Below are 25,789 nucleotides of genomic sequence, written 5' to 3'. Positions count from 1 at the left end.
AGGCCACCTTCTACATATGGCCTCAAAGTCCAAGCAACCCTGAATGATAAGGACTTTTCCCTTCAGCATTACCAGGTTGTTGCCTCCCAAATGAATAACCAAAACTTGTGGAGGGTGCTGCACCAACAAAGCATCAAAGAGGTTTGGTAGGAGGTGTTCCCATAACATGCCACATCTACCCAGCCACTGGACCGAAGTGCACTGGCTGAGCCCCAGCTGGGTTCCGTGCCTGGTCTGCGACACCCTCCTCTTGGCCCAGAACACCATCTGTGGCCACAAACGGGTACCTTGACCCTCTCCAGCACCCTCCAACCTGTTAAAACAGAAACAACAATTAACAATACTCTCCTTAGTGCAATGGTCAACATGGGTCCTTGATTGGCTTGACGTAAGCAAGGAAAGCACCCGAGCGCCAGTGCCCCTCCACCTGCAATGCTATGCTCCCAAATCCCAGTCAAAGGCTGACCATCCTGGTGACAAAATAGGAAGCCCCCAGACATACTTTGGGGTGCTCTTATCCTAATGGCCAGTTCCAAACTTCAGAGGACTATGTCTGTTTTGTTTGTTTACTTATTTATCACATTTATACCCCGCCTTTCGTTCATCACAGAACCCCAGGCGGCATACATGTGGTTCCCGGGCAGTCTCCCCTCCAGGTACTGACCAGACCCAGATCTGCTTAGCTTCAGAAAGGTGGTGGCCTCATGCACCTTCAGACCATAGCCTGGCACCATCACATCACCTACCTCCAAAGCCCCCAAAATGCACTATGGAGTTAACCAAATCAGCTGCCCACAGATACACAGCAACCACTATGGGAAAAACTCAAAAAGGTCAGATCCCTGGTGATGTCAGCCTCAGCCCCGGCCACCAGCCATGCCTCTGCACACTAGCCATCCTGAAAAATAACCCCCAAATCTAAAGCTCCAGAGGCATCAGAGTGAACTTGCCACACAGCCTCCAATAATAAATCCCTACGCCAAAAATAAACCCCATTAGACTGATCTAAAAATTTTGACCAAACTAGCAAATCATTCCTCATTTCCCCAGTCCACTGAGGCCCTTCATCAGGTTACAAATCCTTTGCAAAAATGCACTGCCAGATGCTATGACCCCACACACAAAATTTAAATGCCCTGCCAATTTCTGAAGCTCCCTAGGGGTCACCTTCATAGCACCCCTCATGCTATCAATCCTGCATTTCATCTCCCATAACTTGACTGCTAGTAAATGGCAAGCCTGTGCTACTGAGTCAAGCTCAATACCCAAAGTGTAAGCACAGGCGAAGGGCCCTTGGTTCTCTCCCTGGCCAAAGGCACCCCTAACTCCTCCATCTGCCCAGATGCAGACATAAGCTGACTACACTGCTGTGAGCCAACAGGACCAGCAAAAGAAAATCATAAAGGTAATGCACTACTCCATTAGAGCCGGCTGCCTCCTGAGAGCCCACTGAAGGAATGAACATTCAAAACCTGAACACGCAATAGAACATCCTATGGGCAGAGCTCGATCTGCATAAACAAACCCTTAAACGAAACCCCCAATAGATCAAAGTCTAAAGGGTGGACCAGCAGGAGGCAGAAAGCCAACTTGATATCACTCTCACCCATGAGAGCACCTGGGCCAAAATGCCGAACCAAAACAACTGCACTCTCAAGGGAAGCGTAACGTAGTGAACATAAATGCTCGGGAATACCATCATTCACTCCTAGGATAAGACAGGTGATGAATGAGGTGATATTGTTCAGGATCTTTCTTAGGAACAATGCCCAAAGGGGACACCCTTAAAATGGGCATAGGAAGATACTCAAATGGACCCAAGACCCGTCCCTCAGCTACCTCCTTATCTATTTTCTCCTGCACCACTGTCTCCATACCAACTACCGGCTTCAGATTCCCTGACATGTATGGCCTATACTCCCCCACAACTGGAATCCTAAACCAAAACGAAAATCGTCCCCAAGTAAACTGCATCTGCCTGCTTAGAATACTGATGGAGCAAATTCAGAAGTCTTCAAATATTAATCGTGGTGGGACCCCTTTCCTGAAGGCTGCCCTCCAGATCCGGGCTTTTTCCCTTTCTGAAAACCCTTAAAACCCCAAGCTCTATAGCATCTGGTAAAAGGATGGGAGCCAGCGCAGATGGAACACTCATGTCTAAATTTACACAGTTCCTGTTGCAAAAGCCCTTAGCACTGAACTCCCAACACAGCAGGTGGGGTTGGACCCCCTAACCCGTGGACCCACAGGAAGGCACCACAGTGGCAGACTTACCCAGTAAATGTCCACTACCTGCTCTATCCCCTTGCATGAGTTGAGCTGCAATCATGAACTGCAACCACAACTCTGGGTCCTTTCTGTCTCACTGCAGTTTCACATCCACTGCTGCTCTCATCCTAAAACATTCATCATAGGCCCGCTATGCTGACCCCATGAATTCCGTATGCACCCTAAATATTATATCCAGCTATTTCACTAAAGCTGCCACCCTCATAGGCTGGCACTGATCACCACCCCCATGTAAATTAAAAATCCTGCCATCCAATTACCCAAGGTCCTATCCACCTTTTTCTTTTTAAATTTCTCATTGTCTCTTTCCTCCTGTTTATCCTTTCCCTTCTGCTCAGGTTCCCAGTATAACAGGGAGAACACATCTATGTATTCTCCCTTCCAAATACACTCCAAACAACAAGTGAGCCTCCAGAGAAGCTGACGTCTCCCCAAATGGAACCACACCAGCCTGGTCATAAGACAATGGGTCAGAAGAGAGGTGGGATGCCCTGCAGCAGGAGTGCTCACGGGGGTACAAACTTGTTTATGATTGATTGATTGATTGATTCATACATACATACCCCCCACCCCCACCCAGCCACCCCGCCTTATGGCCAAAAGGCCCTCAAGGCGGCTTACAAGAAAAACACAAATACAGGAATACATCCATAAAACAATACAATTTACAAAATTAAATAACAAATAACATTATTAAAAAGCAGCCATTACAAAACTTCCAATGAAAATACAGTGTGGTGCAGGCACCTGGAGCAGCAGAAACTTCTCAGGCTACCCCCAACAAAGCTGTGGGTTGGTTCTCTCTCTTCCCTTCTATACTTGCAAGTCCGACACCTTCAATTGAACTTCTAATCGGCTTCTCTGATGACAAAATACAAGTAAGCTTTCCCCAGTACCAGACGGTCCCGCAGAAGCAGGGTGGGTCATGCCCTGTATGTCGTTCCCCATCCCGCCGCCGTAGTTGTAAATGATGGTGGCAGCCCCCTGCTTGGCGGCCGCGTTGATCTTCTCAGAGAAGGTGCAGCCACTGCCCCGCTGAATGAGGGCAAGCCATGGCATACCTGAGGTGGTGGTGGCGGCCGGGATGCTGAAGTTGGTGAGGGGGTTGCAGGCGTTGACGCTGTCGAGCCCCTCCAGCAGCACCAGCACACTGGCCTCCTGCCGTAGGGGCGAGTCCTGCCCGTAGACACCACTCTCGCCGGCACTCCAGCCACTCTGGTTCCTGCCAGGCATCCTGTTCCAAATGAAGGCGGTGGCGCTCCATGGTCTACAAGCATCACTCATAGTCTGCTGCTGGGCAGAAGGAGAAACACCCCATTCACATCCAGCAGGTACCACCACTGAATATGCCAGGTAAGGCCATCCCTGAGCAGCTGCCCATGGCATAGCCCAAGGCCCCATCCCAGGCCACCCAGGCATTCCCCACACATTACCTTGAGGAGTAGACTCACCAAAACCCGGATAAACTACAGCAGCCTCCACATCATGACTCCCTATAGCCACCGACTCTGCCTCAGGTGCCAAATACAGCGGTACAAACTGGCCTGATGAGCCCTCCAGTGCAGCTAAGCAGACTAAAACAGAATTCCAATTATTATCATATTGACCCTACTTATCCTGTTTACCTCTAGCCACCTTAACCTTCTGCCACATAGTCTCCTGAGGTTGCCTGCTCAACCTCTCAAGAGACTCAATACGGGCTAACACTGAAGCCACATCAGGCCCATCATCCTCAGAGCTTGGAAAAGTTACTTTTTTGAACTACAACTCCCACCAGCCCAATCCAGTGGCCATGCTGGCTGGGGCTGATGGGAGTTGTAGTTCAAAAAAGTAACTTTTCCAAGCTCTGATCATCCTTGGAGGATGAGGTCTCCCGGGGGGGGGGGGGAGGTGGCTGCTGAGCTGACCGCTTCCAGGCATTCTCCTTCCCCTTAGAACCACCTATGCCCTTCTTAGCAGGCCTGATACCACCAAGCTGACTTACCTTTAAGGAAAATAAGGGGGGAGGAAGCCTCCTTCATACAGACCTTCCAAAAATGGCCACCTATAAAACAGCCCTGCAAAATGGCCACCCTTTGAACTACCTTCTCAAGATGGCCACCTTCAGCCAAACTTCCCAAAATGGCTGCTAATAAAATTGGCAGCAAGGGCTGCCTTTAGCTGACCTTCCCAAAATGGGAAGCAAGGCACAATATAATAAAATATTATATATTACAATAAAAATGGCAGCAAGGCACAAAATGGCTGTCTTGAAACAACCTTTTAAAATGGTCGCTAATAAAATGGCAGCAAGGGACCAAACAGCTACTGTTCTAACCAGGCCTCAGGCACAACAAAATGGCTGCCAAGTGAAAGGAAGGCCCAGGCACATGCTGCAAAATGGAGGCCGTGCCAAATGAACGCACAGACCTTTCCACCCGGGCTACTAGATGACGCTGGCACATGAGACCACCCAAGTACCAACCCACAACCCGAAAAAATGCAAATTGGTGGCCAGGCCAAATGAAGTCCCAGCCATGACAAACCGCCAGCTGGCACAAGGCCGCCCACCGGCCTAGGCCAGCCAGTCCCAGCCTGTTGCCCTCGTTCCACGGTTCACAGGCCTATCACCCCTGACTCCAACCTCGTGAGCCCTCACAGCCCTCTAATGCTGTAAGATGCACTGCCACCTCTGCCTCCAAACCTCATGGGCCCTCACAGCCCACTAATGTTGCAAGCCACGATCCGCATCATGTGGCCGCTCTCCTCCTTCATGGGCCCTCACAGCCCGCTAATGCTGCAAGCTGTGCCACCGCTGAGATCTCCGCTACGTGGCTGCTCTCCTCCCGCAGATAGGCGCCACAGCCTCTCTCCTCCATCCTGTGTGCAATGAAACAGGCTACCAGCCAGCCAAGGCCCAACCAGGCATACCAGGTGACCCACAACCTGCTCCATGTTGTGCAAGGCCAGAAAGAGGCCGAAGAAGGGCAGAACAGGGCTTAAATAGCCACCCTGACCTGCCGCCTGTGTAATGCGGTGTGTCTACCAATGCCACAATTGGAGGGGGGCTTTGAAGCCATGCCAGGTCTTCCCCGACATGGATGCAAAGGCCTGCCATCAACAGATCCCTTGGGGTCTGTCGATGGCAGAAATTCTGTGCAGGTTTGAGGAAAATTCTCAATATCCAGGGTTTGTTGAAGACAATCAGTAGGCTTGTCATGTGGACATACTATCAAGCACAGCAGCCCCCTTCAGGCCACCAGTTGAGAATGCTAGTAGACTGGAAAAGAAATGGTCAGCAATAATTTAAATCTTATTTAAAATTACTCTTGAAAAAGCACTGGAAGTGGGGGCACTTCTTTGGAAGATGTAACACATTATATTCTGTGATCATTCCTTTTAACTCAGTGTCTCATGGTTGTACAACTACATCTCAAACATATAAAATAGATTGATATTTCCCCAATATTTTTTAAAAAGTAAGCCTCACTCACCACAGCAAACTGTCACATGTCCAGGCAGACTCATGAAGAATTGGTATAGCATGAATTAAAATATTCTGCTCCTGCCCATAACTGATGTAAGAAAGGCATACAATGCAGGCCCGTATTCTCTGGTTGTACCCTTGCAGGTATGCGGCTATCAGGCCATATAGAGTTTTGTTAGTCAAAAACATCCATTTGAATTTGGACTGGATGCATGACATGCAGCCAATTCAATTGGTGCACCCTCCATTTTATATGAGTGTGCCTCTCCACATCTATCAAGAGGTAGCCAGCCATATTTTTCACAACTGAAACATCCAAGTAATCTTCAAGAGAAAGTCCACACAGAGCTGGCCCTACCATTAGACAAAGTGAAATTATCGCTTTAGGCGGCAGATACTGGGGGACAGCAGCAACTTGTGGTCTGTTTCTCCTGACCCCTTTAGCAATTTCCCTTTGTTGAAGGACAGAGCTGTGTATGTACACAGTCTATCTTGTCTCTCCTATCCTGCTTCCTCAGGTGCAAAGGAGGATGCTGTCCCACTGCCAGTGTTTAAATAAGGGCACTCAGGCAGCAAAAAGTCTTGGGTTGGCCCTGGTTCCATATGAAGCACTTAACTGTAGTCAAGCCTAGAAGTTTCAAAAGTATAAATCAGTGTGGTAAGATCAGCACTATCTAGGAAGGCTTCTTTAGATCCTGTGCTACAAATAAATCTAATAAAAAGTATGTTTAGCGTCCCAGCAAAGATACCCTAGCTCTTCTCTTGACCAGAGAGGGACATATTCCCTTTATCAAAGGTGTATAGATCTCCTCCAAAGTTCAAGTATTTCTTTATGATATCACCATCTTGTCTGTGGCCAGGAGCGCCTTTACACAGCTTCATTTGGTGTGCTTGCTGTGCCTGTTCTTGAAAAAGGCAGATTTGGCTGTTGTCACAAATGAACATGGGCACCCTGTGATCTTCATAACTGTGAATGGTTGGATACAGTTATTTTTGAGGAAATATTAAGGGCAAAGTATATGCTACAAACTGCATCAGAAAGAAAAAAAGATTTGGAAGGGTGCAAGTTTTAGTGAATAACTGGCTGTTCTGCCTCCCACTGACAGCTGATTTCCCCTTTCAGCTTCCAGAATAGCCATCCCTATGATGGCATGAGGTACCTAGGTTGGGAGGTTAGAATAGAAAAATAGGCAATAGGGAAAGAGTTAAGTTGATGAGCATATACACACATGCACTGTATCTCCACTCAGTTAGCCTTTCAAGCCTCCTTTTCTTTACAAAATACAGCAGAGCTCTATTAAGCACATTTACATGCACCATAATTTGTTCCTTGGCAGCATGGGCAGAAGGTAGGGTGGGATCTACTGGGAGATCACTTGGATAATTCGTAGTTTATCGATAAAGGCTTCTGACTCTCCATTATTTAACAACAAAAGTATTTTTATTTCTTCTTTCAAATTAGGTTGTTGTGAATCCCAGCTGATTTGAAGTTACTCTGATTTGTACTTTTAAGTGCAGGTCATCCTGGTACATCCAGGTACATGGCTCATGTGAGGTGGGTAATTTGTTCTGTTCCTGTGGTCACTGCCTTGTGTATGATTCCATCACTCCTTGCCACTATTTTGCACCTCGCTATGTTTAGTTGATCTCGGGGTTCTCATAAAAAAAGCAAAGCAGATCAGATCTCCCCACAAGCCTGCAATCTGCTCATGCTTGCCTTGATCTGGTGAAGGTGAGAACATTCCCAGTCTCTTAACCACTGTTGTGCTTTCTTACCCCTTCCTCATCCTTACCTTTCCTTTTCACAGTGTACCATGTTAGGTCTGAATGGTTAAGGACAGTTAGCTTTAAAGCAGAGCGTGAATAAAACCAGGATTAGGAAATAAATCAGGATTTTTTTTTCAGAGTCCTTCATGTGAGCAGTTGAATTCTCCATTATTCATTTATCAAAACATACATGAATAAAAAACATATGGATAAATGTTTTGGAATACTTAGTATTTGAACATAAGGTATTAAAATATGTGTAATTATTGGAAATAAGTTTTCTTATAAATTCTGGTTATTTTAGTTATGAGCCAGTATTTTTCTACTTACTAAAACTCAAACAGAAATGCTTTATAAGTTTTACAGAATAGAAGCAAGCTGCCAAAACAGCTTTTTTTTTTCCTTTTTGGTAATATGTGGAAAGTTAGCAGTATTATCTGTTTGGTTTAAGGTTTCCTGTATGGAATCTTCTTCTTTTTTCACTTAAGACATCTGTTAACATTTCATAGTCTAATAGATGTTGCAGAGTGATTCCTTTACTTACATTCTTGGGGGAAGAAAGTGCTGTTTGCTCTATTGAAATGCCACCTCTGAACTATTGTCATTGTGCCAGCTTTGTGTAACTTCCAAATATTATTTCTCTTGTCTTGATAAGGGCCCACAGTTCCCATCTTTAGCTTTAGAGCCCATGTTCAGATGTCTCTTAATGGGATTTGTGGCTGGATGTAGTTGGGAAAAAGCAGAAACTAAATATGGGTTCAAGACTAGCTGTGGTGCTTTATAATATTCCCTGGTCTGCACCTGTATTTGAATTGTAAGTTGTTTAAATTGTTTTATTGCTCATGCATTTGCCATTCTGAACTCCTTTGGGGAGGAAGAGCAGGATAGAAAATAAATAAAATAAATCTACAGAAATATCATCTGATGAATCCAGGTTAGTCCAGGTCTATCTCACAATCAAGTCGGGATTTTATCCCCAACATGGGCAATGAGCTTAGTTTAGCAGCAAACTTTAGACAAGTAGTAAAGCCCTAATAAACATTTTCCATGTGTTGTGCTACATTTGAGCTCTTACTGGGACACTCCCAACTGAAAATAATAAAATGTATACTACATATCAGCATATCCCAACAGGGAAGCTAGATAAAAAACCTCATCAAACATGAGAGGATAGAGAAAACAGCATAGTTGAATCGGTGGCATCTTGTCCTTTGACCTAGGAGCCTGGGGTTAAGAAAACTCTTTTTTAGCCATGTTTGTTTGACCTTAAATCACAGTTCATAAATTAGGAATAATTATGATTTTCATTGCAGAGATGTTGAAAGAAGGAACAAGACTAAGAATATAAAGCTGTTTATACATGTTAAATAGTAAAATACTTATATATTTCTAAGCCACTTTCGGGGCTTTGCCACAATGTGGCATAACTGCCATCCTATATTTACTCAGAAGTAAGCTCCATTGAGAACAGTGGGGCTTGTTCCCTGGTAAGTGGGTGCAGGGTTACAGCCCAAGAAATGGAACCAAGAGCAGAGCTGCGCAGATAGAAAGGCTATGAATAGGCAGGTAGGAAGACAAAGCAGCATCCAATGCTCTATGGCCCCCTTTAAGGCAGGGATGGGGAATCTGTGGCCTTTCAGATGTTGTTGCATTTCAGCTCGCATCAGCTTTAGCCAATAGTGGGAATTATAGTCCAGCAATATCTGGAGGTGGACCATAGGTTCCCTATCACTGCTTTAAGGCCTTTGGGACCAAGTAAATGTGCTTCAGATGGCAAGGCTGTCAGCCTTGAGGCAAAAGGGGCTCTTTGCCCTCAAAAAACGTGGGTTACAGATAGGGTTGCCATATTCCAGTTCCACAAATCCGGGCAGGTTAATTTGCATATTATGCAAATATTTGCATATTAATATTTGGATTGTCCAGTTGTTTTGTTTTTGTGCCTAGGAATTACCACCAAAAACTGGGGAAAGATGTGAGAAATCTTTTTTTTAAGCAACATTTTCAGCCTTAAATGCCTAGACTCTAGTTTCCAACACTATGGAGTATTTATTGATTGATTAAGAGAATTTATATCCTGCCCTTTTGCTGTTAAAAACAGAGCTCAGCACAGCTTACAAATATAATAAAAACAATAAAAATACACAATCAATATAAAAACATAATAAAAACACAAAATAGCAACAAACATAAAGTAAGTCAGGGCAGCAGCACGGTTAACCATAACATATACAATATATTTCAGAGATGTGGTGGGTGGAGAAAAACAAGCCAAAATGTTAGGAAAAGGAGTCTTTCACACCACATGCTCAGTTCTAAATACTGTTGCAGCAAGTTTTACAAGTTCCTCCAGTGTTCCACCGGTGCAGGCACTCAGACATTCAAAGTATCTGTATGTTTCTTAGGTTTTATAAAAGCAGAGCTTTGCTTAACTCAAAATTTCTCAACCACATCTACACAGGTTACACCTCCATACTCAAAATGAAACTGGGCCTGGAAGTGTGCAACAACCCCACAAATACCTTGCTAATTAGATTACCAATGCCAGGATGTCTGTCTTATCGACTACTCTCCTGCTCCCCGGGCATCATGAAAGACCCAGTCCTGGGCTCAGAAAGAAAATAAATATCTGGTCCTCTTCAAAATATTGATAAGCCTCTTGTTTTAATTGAAATAATAATTATAAATTCTTGTTCTTATCACTAATGGGAGTTAATTATCTTGCATATGCTGCTGTTGCTTCTATGGCTGTAACGGAGTGAGGTTAAAGATAAGTGAAATGCAAATAGGAAAAAAAAACACAGAAGGCAGTAACACTTTCCTAAATGTAATACCATACCAACCACAACAAGATTCCTATGAGTAAGGCAAAAAACTAAGCATCTCACAACCAGTCAGGATTCCTAACCAAAAACCAAAAATATGATAAATGAAGAAATATGTATATAAGCATGACTATCAAATATATTTATTATTTACACAAACTGTAAAGATATTTATAGTGCAATCCTAAATTCATTTATTCAGAAGCAAGTCCCAGCGTATTCAGTGGGGCTTGCTCAAACAGGGACAGAACTGCAACCTCAAGTGATAAGCAACTTCATTCACACAACCCAAAATTCCAAATCATGCCACTTTATGCTGTTTTGCAACTGTTTATACTTGTTTTATGGTCATTGGATTTTAAATGGCTTTATTTCTTGCTGTGAGCTGCATTGGTTTCCAACCCTACCTCACAGGGGTGTTGGAAAGACTCCATACACGCACACGCACACACAGCAGATGTATAAATACATACAGGCCATATAATAGTTTATTGTCAAACCAGTTGGTCATTGCAGAAAAATCAGTATTAGTTTTTTAAAAATCAGTATTACTTTCCTACAGAATAAAAACTGTAATACCTAAGTAAGCCCTGCCTACTTGCTTTAAAATTGGACTGGAGACAGAAAGAGTTAGAACACAAACATAATTCTTTTTTACATTCACTCCAAAGTCCCATTGATTTTCAGCACATTCATAACATGTCTACTCAAAGTAAGTCCTATTGAATTAAATGGGATTTACTTTGGGCATATGGGATTAGCATTGCTTTTACAAAAAGCAAGTATTGGGAAGGTTTTCAAAACACTGCCCAAGCTCTGACCCCTGCACACAAGAGGAAAAAAAACTGAAATGTATATACTTACCCAATTTATGAGATTTTCAGATAAACGGGTGTGTGTGTGTGTGTGTGAAACCACCATTTTGTTTTCTAGACACTGCCTGAGGTCAATGAAACTGAAACACAATCCCTGATTGGCTGCAATGCTGAACGGGTGGGGTTAAAGCTACAAAGTGCTATAGTACAGTACTGCTTAAAGAAAGATTTAACAGTCGAGGGGGGTGGCTGACGTTTTTATGTATATCTTGAGAACCGGACCACCTAGAAACTTAATTTTTTTTTAAAATTAAAGCTGAGAATCCGGGCCACCTAAGGGGCTAGCCGGGCGCCGGGTGGCAGCATAGAATCCGGGTAAAACCCGGCTATCCAGGCAATATGGCAACCCTAGTTACAGGAGATGGGGGTAAGTATTTTAGTTCACCTGTATATTATTCCTACTTAAATGATTGCTGGAATCTACTCCTTAGGAAACTAGTAGCAGTGCTGCCCTTAGGAGACTCTTTCCTAATGAAAGCAACCTTTAAAACTGGTCTCCTAAAAGAGGGATGCTTTGGGGCTGGACTAACTGTGGCCCTTTCCATATCGCTTAATACATAGATCCTATTTCTCTCTCATCCTGCATCCAAATCATAATAAGAATCAGTTTTTCACATTAATTGCACTTAATAACTTCTGTTACAAGTTTTTTCTCTCTGTCTGCACATGCTGGCCTCCGAATAGTCAGTGTCAACGGGCAGTTCCCTTGTCATCCATTTGATCAAGCCTGATTTTAGGTGACATATGAATACCTATCACCTCCCTGTGTTTAGCTCCTCTAAATTTCACATGCACATGTCCTCCATAGGAGTCAAGCACATATTGTGTTCAACAGAGCCGGCCCCAGGCATGCCGGGGCCCTTGGGCATCAGCTTCCCCCAGGCCCTGGTGTGTGTGCATGCATGCGCACGCACATATGTATGCATGTGCCCCCCCCACCTACCTGTCACCTGTCTTTTAGCATTGCCATTAACCAAGATGGTGGCCACGGTTTCCCTAAGGGGATGAAGCCTCCGCCGCCATCTTGGTTGATAGCACATGTGTGCATCTCTAGCACCTTAGGGATACCGTGGCCACCATCTTGGTTAAAGGCAATGCTAAAAGGCAGGAGATGTCGGTGCGTGCGTATAGATATCGTACAAGTAAGTAATTCTGGTGCCGGATAGATCCAGTAAATAAGCCAGGCCAGGCAAGTATCTTGTAAGAGTCTTTACTGACAAAAAGCATTAAACACAAACGACTTTCCCCCACACCTGAGCTTCAGTGAGTTCTCTTCTTATCTACCCGGTTGCCCTTGTCAACCAGCTGCTGACCTTGACAAACCTGGCACTCTGTTCAGGTAGGTGGGGCAAGGGAATGGCAGGCAGGTGGAAGCTCCTGCCCTGCGATCTGCCGCAGATTGTGGAAGGTGAGCGGGTTCAAATGATATATTCACTAAGAGGCAAAAAACCTTGCGGTTTAAGAACATACCTATAGCGCCCAGCTATACTATCAAACTTTAAAAACCAGGGAAATTGGGCAGCTATAGTGAATGCACCAGGGAAGCAGGAGACCTGAACTCCTCTCTGAGATAGTGGACTGCCCTACAAATTTGTCAAAATGCAAACACAATTTGGGTTGGTCTTTCACAGTCCAATCCACTTGCTGTGTAGCTTGGAAGAATTTGGTAACGTGCCTCTGAGCATATGGTGAGTGGTGGCAACACTTGCCATCTCCAAAGATAGAGAATTATATTTTTGTATGTTTGCTGGTGTTCTTCTTACTTTGTTTCTTTCCTGTGTTATTAATGTTTCTACAGAGCATCTAATCTAGAAAATTTTATTTCCCTCATTATTCATCCTAGAAATCTGTGTCAAATTTATTTTTATTAATTTCAAGGCCTTTTTATTGGTCAGTGTCATATGATGGTGAAGACAGCCTTTTGTGTTTCAAATTGGAGGTTATGTTCTATTTCTATTTTGGGTGCATTAACAGTGGAATTTGTACCTGCAGTTTGATGAAAAATCAGACTGATTCCAATATGTTGCTACTTCAGCAATCACTCTAGCTGTTGGAAAAAAGAGGATGCATATTTTCAGCCTGCTATGTTTAAACCACTTCATTTAAGGCAAGGTGGGCACAGTCAATTAAAAACATAGAGCACACCTAGAATTTTGCTAGAATATATTTCACCTCCCACTGTTTTATCTTGTGCAAACTGAGACACTCCTGAGGTCCACTGGAGACTATTCTGCAGAAGTCAGTGCCATTATTCCACAATTATGTTTGGAGTTTTTTTAGTATAAATTTTGCGAAGAGTTGCTGTACTTCACATATTCACAGAAATACAAACAAAAGAAAATGATTTCCTATAGGAAACTTCACTAAAATTGCAAAGGAAATCAGACATATTCAAAGTGACCATCTGAACTACATCAACTGTCTTAATAATGTTGCTTCCTCCCTGCTAAAACAAGATCAGCACAGCGCATGCCTTCTTTCTATTATTTGGGTTGATTGCAGGTGTTGCCACCACTCACCATATGCTCAGAGGCACATTTTACCAAATTCTTCCAAGCTACACAGGAAGTGGATTGGACTGTGAAAGACCAACTCAAATGGTGTTTGCATTTTGACCAATTTGTAGGGCAGTCCAATATCTCAGAGAGGAGGTCAGGTCTCCTGCTCCCCTGGTGCATTCACTATAGTTGCCCAATTTCCCTGCTTTTTAAAGTTTGATAGAATAGCTGTGGGCTATAGGTATGTTCTTAAACCGCAAGGTTTTTTGCCTCTTAGTGAATTTCCCTGCTTTTTAATCCGGGAGGTAAGAAATGGGATCCTGTCCAAGTTTGCTGAGAATGGATGGATCATTTGCATGCTTATTGAGTTCAATGGGATTTACTCCCCTGCAATCATGCTTAGGATAGGTGAAACTGACCACAGAGGATGGGGAGGGGAGGAGGAGGAGGGAGGGGAGGAAATGCAGAGGGGAGGACCGGGAGGGGAGCAGGCAGGATGGGGTGGGGAGGAGAAAGGCAGGTTTGATCATTTGCATGTTTATTAAATTCAGTGCGATTTACTCCCATGCAATCATGCTTAGGATAGGTAAAACTGACCGGGGGGGGGATGGAGGGCTGGAGTGGGTTAGGGGAGGAGGAAGGGAGAGGAGACAAGAGGGGAAAAGCAGGTCTGATCATTTGCATGCTTATTTTCAATGGGATTTACTCCTATGCAATCTTGGTTAGGATAGGAAACACTGACCATGGGGGAGGAGGAGGGGGAGTGGGAAGGAGCATATTGGAGGGGGGCAAAGGAAAGTGGAGGGGAGGGCAGGTTTGATCATTTGCATGCTTATAGAGTTCAATGATATTTACTTCCGTGCAATCATGTTTAAGATAGGTAAAACTGACCATGGAGAGGAGGAAGGGGAGGAGGGGGAAGGGGAAGGGGAAAGAGGGGATTGGAAGGGGATGGGGAGTGAGGGGCAAAGGAAGGGGGAGGGAGGGGGCAAGAGGAGGGGATAGGAGGAAGGAGAAGGGAGGGTGGGTTTGATCATTTGCATATTTTTTGAGTTCAGTGGGATTTATTTCTATGCAATCATGTTTGAAAATGAAAATGGACTACCTTCAAGTCAATCCTCACCTATTGCGACCCTTTGAATAGGGTTTTCATGGTAAACGGTATTCAGAGGTGATTTCACCATTGCCTTCCTCTGAGGCTAAGAGGCAGTGACTGGCCCAAGGTCACCCAGTCAGCTTTATGGCTGTGTGGGGATTCGAACCCTGGTCTCCCAGGTCGTAGTCCAACACTGACCCAGGGAAGGGGCAGGGAGTGGGAGGGGAGGAGATTGGGTGGCTGGGCACTGGGCAGCAGGGAAGCCCCTTTCCTTTCCAAAAGGAAAACATTGTAAACAGAATCATTCTTTTTCAGGCTTTCCCCCACCTTTTTGTTCTACAGCAGACACATGTAGCCTCCCACCCAAATTTAAACCAAAGCTACCCCAGGCCACATCCACACCAGGCCTTTATTTCACTTTGGACAGTCATGGCTTCTCTCAAAGAATCCTGGGAAGTGTAGTTAGTGAAGGGTGCTGAGAGTTGCTAGGAGACGCCCTGTTCCGCTCACAGACCTTCAATCAGAGTGGCTGACTGTTAAGCCATTCTCTCAGGGGAATAGGAGTCTCTTAGCACCCTTCATAAACTACACTTCCCAGGATTCTCTGAGGGAAGACATGACTGTCTCAGGTGAAATCAAAGTCTGGTGTGGGTGTGGCCCCCTGATTAGCCAAGCCCAGCAGCTGTGAGGCTTTTAGAACTCTGACAGTTGGTTTTTACTGAGCATGCTCCGTGTTATCATTGGGTCCCAGCCAAAATTTATTAAATTAATTAAAAATCAGCCAGGCATTTTTTAAACTTTTAAACTGCAGCAGATGAAGGTCAGAGTATGGGGCCACATCAGTATTAGGATTACAGGTACTCTGTGAACATGGCTGATTTTTAATGAATTTCAACAGATTATGAGAACTCTGACAGAAAAAAGTCCAAAAGGGCTCTGAGGTTTTTCTCTCTGTTTTTAAATTTTGAACTGTCTATTCTCTCTGACTGTTTTGTGTATCGCCATGAAAATTGACAGGGTTGTTAAGCAAGCGTTTCTGAGTTCATGACTATAGGTTATGTAAGGTTTTGTTTTGAAATGAGTTTATGGGAAGCATCAGAATGGCATGTGGGGGTATTTTCAATTTAACATTGCGGAATGTGAAAAATCCCTGCTGGCTATAGTATACAGCCACTCTCGTGGCTGTATAATTAAGAATAAATGTGTATCGCCACCTGAAATCCTGATCTGTACTCTGCTGTACAGATGCAGAACAACTTTGTTCTTTTTCGTTCACTTCCTGGATTTGCAGTTCTCTTGGTGTAGAAGAGGAATGGATACACTCTCCTCTCTCTATCCACTAAACACTTAATATAACGTGAGAGTGGAGCATTCGAAAAAGAGACATATATGCTCATAGACATGTTTTATGTAGTATTTCAAAGCCCTATTTTGAGTGGGAATAATCATAAATAATGTGCTTCCTAGTGATGCATGGAGGACTAGCATGAGCACCCAGTATTCGTAGCACTAGTGTAGACCAGTGTACGGGTATTGTAAAGGGTTTAAAGTCAAATGAGAAAGTACAACAAAAGTTAAGGACTAAGACTGAGTTGCCCAATGACTTCTCAGGGTAAGTTTCCAGCAAAGTGATTAAAACACAACAAAATTGCTTCTGAGACATCGTTGGGGAGGAGTCATAGCTCAGTGGCAGAGCACACGCTGTTATGCAAAAGGTTCCAGGTTCAATCTTTTGTCCTATTCAGTTTAAAATATCAGGTAGGATTGGATGACGAGCAAGAAATCTGCCAGAGACCCTGAAGACTCACTACAAGTTAGAACAGACAATATTGTAGACCATTGGCTTATCTTATGAGGCAGTTTCATATGTTCATCCTGCACCTATAACAGTAACTGCTGTTATGAGAGCCAAAGTAAGGACTACAGATTATATTTAGTTATAATAATTTATATAGCAATTAATATTGCTGTTTCTAAGCAGTGTACAATAGGATGCAAAAAGGATAGCAAAGGTACAGCTTAAAATCAGTTGTTAACCATAAAATTAGAAAATCTTACTTTAAACGCATGCTTAAATATAAAACGTCTTCACCAAGCACCAGAAGTTTAACAGGAAGGTGGTAGTTCAACAGCTGGGAAGAAGTGCCACAGAATTAGACCCACAATACTGAACACGTTTCTGGTGGATGTGTGCCATGCATTTTCAGTTATGAGGAACCACTAACAGTGACATGCCTGAAGCCCTCAGTTATTGGGTGGGGATATAAGATATCAAACATTTTTTAAAGTATCCTGGACCCAAGTTAAGGGCCTTGTAAATTAAGACAAGAACCTTGAATTTGGCCTGGCAAAATATGGGCAGCCAGTGCAAGCTTTTAAACACTGGAGTTATGTGCTGTCAGTAGTCTGTCCCCACCAACAATCTAGCTGCATCACTTTGCATCAGCTAGAATTTGCAGGCTGAAGGGTAGCCCCACATAGAGTGCATTACAATAATCGAGTCTTGACGGTTACCAGTGCATGAATCACTATGGCCAGGTATGCCTATTGAAGAATGTCTGTGGTTGATATAGCAGCCATAGCTTGTAAAAACCCTCAGTGGCTAGGAGTGCCATTGGAGCCTCCAGAAACAAAAATGGATCCAGGGTCACCCCCAAACAACAGACTGATTCCTTCTTTAATTAAGTGAAACTCCTATCTACACATCTCCCAACACCCCAATATATTAAGGCAGCAGCTCTGAGGTGAAACTATTAATTATGCCAAGCCAGGCCTGGGCCTGAGAAATCTTGGTTGGACCCTTTGTTGAGACCATATTTTTAGCCTGCCCTTCATGGTAGGATACAACAACTAAATTGAAGCATTACATCCATCAGCACAATAATATAAAATGAGAGCCGATAAACATACAGCTAAAGCAACCTGTTAAAGCTACAAAGCCATTACTTCCTACTGCCTGATATTGACAGCTAGCATCCTACAAATGCCTGAGTGAATAAACATGTTTACATCTCCATATTACTCAGCATGAAAAGAATAGTATTCTCTGTGTTTGCTAAAATGTCCCTCTCTTTTGCTAAGCAAGCTTTAGACACACACTTAGGACATTCTCTTTAAAAAAAAGTTATTTAAGTTTGGCTGTTTGGACACAAGGAAGGGCTGATTGTCATCAATGTGCAGGACCCATTTTATTATTTTGGCAAGAACAGGGACAGTTTTGTCCTTAACAGTCCATTAGATGAATACCAAAACATGTCACATGAAAAACTACTGATCTTTAACCCAGCAATCTATTTAACCAAGCCTAGAAAATGAATAGTGAATTAAGGAAGAGCAAAGGCCAGTTTACTGTCATTACAGATTACAGAATCTGGTAACAGCTGCAGCAAACTGAACTCGGGGAATTACAGGTGCTGTACAGTAAGTCAACGGAGCGTACAGAATACTTAACAAACCTGTGTATGGATGGAAAGATATACTGGAGTATATGTGCCCCATCCCTTCCAATTCATCCAAATATTTTTTTTCCTAGCAAATACAGCATTTTAAAAGCATAGATATGTTCCTGGCTGCTCCTAAAAATCTTTGTCTAGAGGCGTGAAGCCTCCCCCCCTCAAAATCAGGAAAAAATGGTTTCTTCCCCTGAATTTTTCTGTTCCCCCCCCCCAGGCCTTCATATCTCTAGATTTGTTACTCAGTCTAATATTGAGCAAAACTCCCAGTGCACCTTTCTGTTCTCTTGCATAGATGCCATTTCCTGTTTTCAGGCTTATACGAGAAGAGGAACTTTGATACTGGTACTGCCCATCATGTTACACTTAGCGTACTTTCATCTAGAGCGCTAGCTCCTGTTTTTAAGGGTCATCATTGGCTTTATTTATTTATTCATTTAATTTTTGTTCTCTGCCTTTCAACAGATTGCCAGGACAGGTTTTTTTGTTCTGTTTTTACCATTATAGAAAAAAATCAGTTTTCCAAAATATTCTGATAATCAGGCTGTATTGAATTATTTGAATACCAAAGTGTGGTTTCCTATCTGTTATGGAAGGACCCTAATACTTTGCCCATGAGTGTGTAAGACAAAGTTTTCATTTAGTAATGTTCATTTCAAAATATTAACATGGTATTTATAAAAACTCATGGTCATTGCTGTATCTTTTTTCCTTGCAGACTGCTGCACTTCTTGTTTAGTTAATACAAGCATTTATAGTCAGCTCCTAAATGTTAGTAAAACAAATATTGTAAAGATGAGTAACATTTTAAAATGATCAGTTGTGGGAATTAATGCTTATAGGAAACAAAATTCTTTCTTATGCTGCTGGTTGCATTGCATTGTCTCCCCACAGTCTTATTAGCTCATGCTAACTGAAATGCAAATTCTCCCAACTAATTGGACCTCACTGAATGTATATGTGCAGTACACAGTTATATGTGTGTAAGCTTTAAAAATATCCATAATTATCTTCCTGCTTAATAGCTGAAGTATAGAACAAAAATCTCTTTAAATAGTTTTAAATAAATATTTTATTGAACCTTAAGGACAGTACATGTTGCATGTATTAATGTGCAGAAACTGACAAAATAATTGAGGCAAAAATAAATAAAATTTAATATTTGTCTAAATATAATATTTAAAATATTGCAATAAGGAATATAATTAAATATATGCTCAGGAAATCAAACATTGTAATTGAATGAACTGAACTTTCTTGGGGGGGAAAGAATGCCACAGCCCCACAGAAGACTGATCTATCCAGTCATGTAGGCCTGCCTTTTATTGGACATCAGCACAACCATACAAATGAAAAATGTGGTGCTACAAGCAAACAATATGGACAGTGTTTTATTTCGCATTTCAAATATCGTAAAACATTTTTTCAAATATGGTAAAACAGAAGGGTAGTTTTTTAAGTTTTTCAAATGGCTAAGTAGAAAGGCAGCTTTGCTTAAAAAATTGCCTGTGGAACTTCACTCAAATTCTGGTGACAGTAGTAAATGCATTGTCCATGCTGTGAGTTTGCAACATTTGTGATTACGGGAGATGGAGAGAAAAAACAAAACTCGGTTGTCTGGTGAGTTTGTGAGTTAACAAGCAGGCACCTAGGCTTGTTGAGACAGTCTCTTTAAAAAATACAATCTGTCTGCACCAAGCGAAGTGAGATAATTAATTTCAAAGGGAAATATTAGCATCAGGGATTGAACTTTGAGAATATTATTTGAAAACAAACTAATGTGTCAGTTTTTGCAGGATTAAAAACCACTCAAATGTTACAAATTCCTATACAGAAAGCATTTCCATGTAAGAATTAGTGTGCAACTTATATGTGAATTGCATATTCGCTCACCTGATCATCCACGCATAGTTTTCAAAAAAGGAAGGAATTTGCAAATGTATGAAATGACCCTAAGGCAAAAGGTGCTGGAGTGTCATGCAGCGTGGTCTCGTGTTTTTTCTTGGAACTAAAGCACTGTTGAGTTTAGTGGAGCTTACTTCCCCTAACGTGTGCCTAAGACTGTCAGAGTTTTTGGTGTAATTTTTTTGTTACTATTGCATGGGTTGCTGTTACCCCTTCAGTGGTATTTTGCGTACCGTTCTGAAAAGACATCTAGTATGTGCTTCTTCACTTCTATTAGGAACTATTAATACTTCAATAGGAATGTGCCATTAAATGTACTTAGCAGTGAAGAAGGCTGCAATATTCTATTCTCTTAGTCTCCTCTGTATTATATTAGCAGTCATTTCCCTCCAGCCCTGTGTTTCTCTTGTATGCCATGATGTGGCCACTACATTTAGGCTTAATCTGGTGCCATGTTCTACAGCTGTTGAGATCCCCCCCGCATCTTTGTTAGGTAGAATTTTGGCTGCTGCCTGTGAAGACCAGATTTGGATGTATTAGCTAGTCAGCCTAATAACCCTGTACAGACTGTATTGATTTTCTAGGAGAGAGTTTATGAACTAAATAAACTTGGAGTTGGTGTCTTAATAAACTGCTTCTCTCAGACTGTCACATTTAGTTACAGTGCTGTGCAGTTTGTGTGTGGGGGGAGGCTAATTCTGTTACAGATTGTTCACAGCAGGGTCTCCAAATTAGCCCTTTGTTTTGTAATGCCACCTTGCTTGGGCTCGCTTTGAGCACATTTCTCAGTTTTACCCTAATGAGTTGCAACACTGATAATGTGGCTGATGATCTTTCATTGATTTCACTATCACTTGCTTGTCTGGTAATTGATCCGTTGCTGAGCCTCTAGTTAATTATATCGGCTTTGACATGGCCCAGTCCAGTGGGAATTTCAAGTCTTGCAGAATAACAGTTTTAATAAAAGAGTCTATTACTGCAGGTGCTTGCTGCTGCATGCCAGTTGATTTTGTGTGCGTGGGTTTTCCCCCCTCCTTCCTCTCTCCCTGGGAGTGGAGAGGACTGCAGGACAGGAGGGGGGGAGAGACAGAGTGCAAGAGATGCAGAGAGGAGCAGAGAGGAGGGAGCTGGCTATTGACATTGTCCTTAAGCCTCCCACAAATAACAGCCATTAGTGGGAAGGTCAGGAGCTGAGCAGGCAGCTTGACTAAGGCACTGAGTACCACTTCAGAAAGCAAGAGGCTAGCAAATTTTAGAGGGAGTTTAAGTGGGTAATAGCTAACTGTAAAGATACAGCCACTGTTGGCACAATTGACTCATAGGGGGTTCCCCCCCTCATTCCATGCAACAAGAATATTTTTATTGACCACAGGTGGACTTAATATATTTTAAGGCAACAGTCTGGGTTCTTGTTTTTGTTTCTCACATATTGAATTTGCAGCTTTTGAGACTTTTTTGTGCTTAATGGTGGTGAACTGGAGGGAAGTTTAACAGAAAAGCTTTCAGGAGGTGCAAGGATCTAAAAGGGAAGACACATTTGTGTCAACATAGCGTACGCTTTCTCATCTTTTCTCATTGCACACTAATGACACAAGGCTGCCATTGAAGCTTTCTTGTGATTCTTTTGTTTTGAGAAAGAGTAAGGTTTATTGTTGTTCTTCAGTTGAGGAAAAGCTGTGAGAGTGGTACATCTGTCCTCTAAATTTGTAGATTTTATTAGAAGATGAATGTTTCTTGCACTTTAAGTTGAGAAAAACTTTTCTTTTCTTTTAACCTGACTTGTTTTTATGAGAAGGCATGAATTTTGTTTTACATTTTTGAACTTAATAGTGTTTATGTAATCCATGTAGGTGTTCTCTCCCTCTCGCTCCTCCCTCCAGTTTTTCCTCATAGGAGAGCAAAGTACGTAACAGCACTGGGAAAATGCAAAGTGCATTGTTCTAAATAGGGCTTGATTTTTAAAAGTTGTGGATGGCAATGGCTCTTTTCTCTCCTGATGTGTGCTGTATGTTAACATTCTTAATACTGTGGTGATCCTAAAAGTTAAATGCTGTTCTTTGTGCTGGATAGAGTTTTTTTATTTCGTTCTTTCTTCAGTTTATTTCGCCCACTCCCTTTTGTGATTTGAAAACCTATTGTATATTCTTCATCCAAGAACTTTAAATTCAAAAAAACCACTATTTTTGATCTTTATGGAAAAGAGAGAAGATACTTTTTTTCCCCCCGACTTACACTCCTTGAGGCATTTAAGGCAATTAACAGGGGGAAACAAAGATGTGAGAGATGAAATGTGCATGCAATTTTTTTCTCGTTTTATTTTGAAAAGAAGCTGGAGATCGTCTTATTTTATTCCACCCCCTTCTTTTTTGGTAAGAGCTTTATTGATTTAAAATTTGGACTGGGACTATTGCAAAGTAGCTATGTACAATCAGTATCTTTATAAACAAAAACAAAAACAGCTGGCTAACTTTTGTGTGGTGTTGTGCATGCTATTGTCTAAAGAGTGAGCAATTGGTTATCCCTCTCTTCTCCTTTCCCTTCTCTGTTAGGAGGTTTACAGTCTGTGTTTAATAGGCAAGTGTCAGCAATTACATGCTGTTCTTGACAGCATTGTTGAAGAAAAACAGGGAAAGGGCCACAGCTTGTTCTTCTGAATTCACTCTGATCAGCATGTTACTTAGAGTATGCATGTGTAAGTTAAGCCAGTGAGGGGGCTAGTGCAGGGTGTCATTTGGTGCCTGGCAGTGGAACAGTGCAGTTGACTCTCTTTTGCTCTGCTATCCAATGACATCCAGTGGCTGAGAGTATGAAGCTGATGGTTGGGTCTCCTCAGTGCTGCATGCACACCTGACAGGCAGCTGTTAAACCAAGCAAAGGAGAGCTTGGGGAGTCACAGTGTATGCATAAATGATAGGGGTATCTGTGCAGAAGGTGCGAAAGAAGCTCTGACCCCCTCCCCAAAGCCCCCCTTCCCAAATGAAACACACAGTGCATCTAGCTTAACTACACTACACTTCTGCTACTGGCTGCCAAGAGGCTCAAAAATCCACCTTCACTTTTCAGTCAGAAGAGGCAGAAGTGGATGTGAGAGACAGAGACACTCAGAGCCACACAGAGCGAAAGAGGGCAAGAGACTTGACTTTAAGAGACTCCTGTGCTGACAACTCCATGCAGCTCGGAACAAGGACAGGAACGACCGAATCTGGTTTCATGGGGACATGGCAGAACGCTGACACTAACCTCTTATTCAGAATGTCCCAGCAGGTATGTTACTTTTACTTTTAATGTCACATGTTGAGGTGAATGTCTGTCTCTCTGTTGTTGGATTGTGTGTGTGTGTTTAATTTTGTATTTTACTTCCCCTCCATCTGCACTTTTGTTTAATTTTAATGCTGCACAGTTTCTGTAGTGCATACTTAAGAAGCTGGAATGTTCATGCTTACTTCACCACATCCCCGTGGGCTCCTTTAAAAAAAAAAAGAACAAAATAAGAAAAGCTTTTCAAATAAAAGTCCTTTTTTAATTAAAGTTTTCCTAACAGATCATTTACTCCATGTGAGATGTCTTGCCTTTTGTTTTCCTTTGTTTTCTTTTCCTTTTTCTCTTTCCTCCCTTTCTTTTTCTTCCCCTCCCTTTTTAAATAAAAAATAATCTTACTATCCCAGCAGAAAGTCCTTTCTTTCTTCCTCTCCCTGGAATATGTAAGACCTCATATCAAAATTGATACTAAACTTGGGGGGGGGGCTTAATTGAGTTCAGGTGGTAGAAAACAGCGTTATGCAGACCTAAGGAGAGCACGAGTGAGTTCAGTTGTGCTGGAATTGCTGCCAGTACAGAGCTGAGGGTCGTTAGATGAGAGTTTCAGTTGCTGCTCTCTCGTTCTCGCTCTCTCATGCTCACACACACACTGTTTCTGAGGAGCTGTGCCTTGGCGTCCTCCCCAGAGCAGTTCCTTCACCGGGGGCCGCGTTTAAGGCAGCCTGGTATGGTGATTCTGACGGGAAGGCTAAAATGTTACTGCAAGGCCAGTAACAACTAATAATTAATCACAGGGGCTGCTGGTGTCTCTGTACCATGCACTTGGTGATACACACCCAGCATGCTGTGGCTACTCTTTCACAACCTTTTGGCTGTTCTGTGTGAAACACACATGCACACACTTGAAGGGAAAAAGAAGCATTCAACTTGGACTGGACTCAGGCAGGGAAGGGAACTTTAAAACTAGAGACTTTTTTTAAAAAAATGCATATGTTGGAGTTGCCTCTTTTTTAAAAAAAATAAAAAGGACTTGCTTTTTGGAAAAGCTGCTTCATATTCTCTACTCCAAAAAGCCGAAGCAACAGAAACTTGTGACATAAGCTACAATGCTCAGTGAGCCCTTTTTCTTTTCAGGGCTAATTTTTTTTATGAATGAATTCCATTGACTCAAAAGTGCTGTCATTTATAGCGTAGTTGTGGCGGACAATATGTATCTTGCTCTTGGTAATGTAAAGAAAGGATCATTTGCTAGTAACTATTAGGAAAGAAATTCATTCTCTCTCTCCCCACACACACACACACCCCACACTCCACGCATGGATGTAATTTATAGTATACAACAGTTGTGTACAGAACAGAGTTAAAACAGCATAGCTTGCTACATAGGCTGCCTGCATTCAAATAAGGTACAGTATATTTAGATCTATCCTGTAGAGGGACCCTGATTACAACTGATACCAGCTTACTATTCAGAAATATAATCAACATAAGCCAAATCAGGAACTCCTTATATGTTGTTATTTATCCTTAAAAGTAAAAAGACTAGAGCCCGGTTTAAAAGAGCATTTCGGGTGTTCCCGTCTTGACACCAAGATATGCTTGACTATTCTACTGGACACACACTGTGTGTGTGTGTGATATTTGCTGCATGTAGGTGTTTTTGCATTCATTTTCCAGCAAGGGAATGACAGCCATCCTAAACTTACCTGCATTCTATTTTCAATACCCTCATATGTATTCAGGCCTAAGTGCTTGGATAAAGGCTTTGGTGACAAAAGAGTTAACTCAACTAGTGCCAGATAACGATCAATTGATAGATCACTGTTGAACCACATACATAGTGTTATATTGCTTTTGAGTGTTTACTTTTTCCAGAGTTAGACATTCATAATTTTTGGGAATACTAGAAAATGTTTTATTTTAGAATGTGTAGGGATGACAAAACTTAAGAGGAGGACATTTCCATGCAAGGAATTTGATAAAAATAGTTGCTGGGAAATGCAAGCCCATCCACAACTCCCTCGTTACTTCTTTATTGTTGTTAATTTTGCTAATGCATGAGGATCTTAAAATGGTTGGATTTCCCCCCTCATTACTGGACACATATGGTCGTGTTTATTTTCTGAGTCTGTGTTGGAAAAAGAATAATAATATGTGTAGTGTATGGCTAAATGTATGGCAGATGCTGTATCAGTGCGGATAACTCCACTGGAATATACACCCAGAGACACAGTAGCATTGTAAAGGTGGTAATGATGAACATATTTATTTTGAAAGTGTGCTTTACCTTCATGTCCACAGTGGTTATAATGCTGCTGTCTGCTTAAAACATTCCACCTGGATACACTTAGGAGTTTTGTA

At 42.4% G+C, this 25,789-nt stretch overlaps 1 protein-coding gene across 14 annotated transcripts in view; it reads left to right on the top strand.

Moving 5' to 3' along the window:
- Positions 1 to 25,789, top strand: part of BNC2 (basonuclin zinc finger protein 2) — a 626,204-nt gene that overhangs the window by 204,319 nt on the left and 396,096 nt on the right. For 7 of the 14 annotated variants that reach the window (XM_061630417.1, XM_061630453.1, XM_061630422.1 and 4 more), the window contains one exon: positions 23,234 to 23,434. The exons of 2 other annotated variants lie outside the window; for them this stretch is intronic. In XM_061630417.1, coding sequence (XP_061486401.1) covers positions 23,234 to 23,434 — 201 coding nt within the window. Of the gene's footprint in view, positions 1 to 21,948; positions 22,540 to 23,025; positions 23,102 to 23,233; positions 23,435 to 25,789 lie in introns of those variants that run through there. 5 more of the 14 variants (XM_061630409.1, XM_061630543.1, XM_061630549.1 and 2 more) reach the window with 3 other exon arrangements.

This window comes from Rhineura floridana, chromosome 1 (assembly GCF_030035675.1).
Source record: "Rhineura floridana isolate rRhiFlo1 chromosome 1, rRhiFlo1.hap2, whole genome shotgun sequence".
NCBI classification, from domain to species: Eukaryota; Metazoa; Chordata; class Lepidosauria; order Squamata; family Rhineuridae; genus Rhineura; species Rhineura floridana.
Note: the sequence above shows the minus strand (reverse complement) of the source record. Positions and strands in the feature narration are given on the sequence as shown.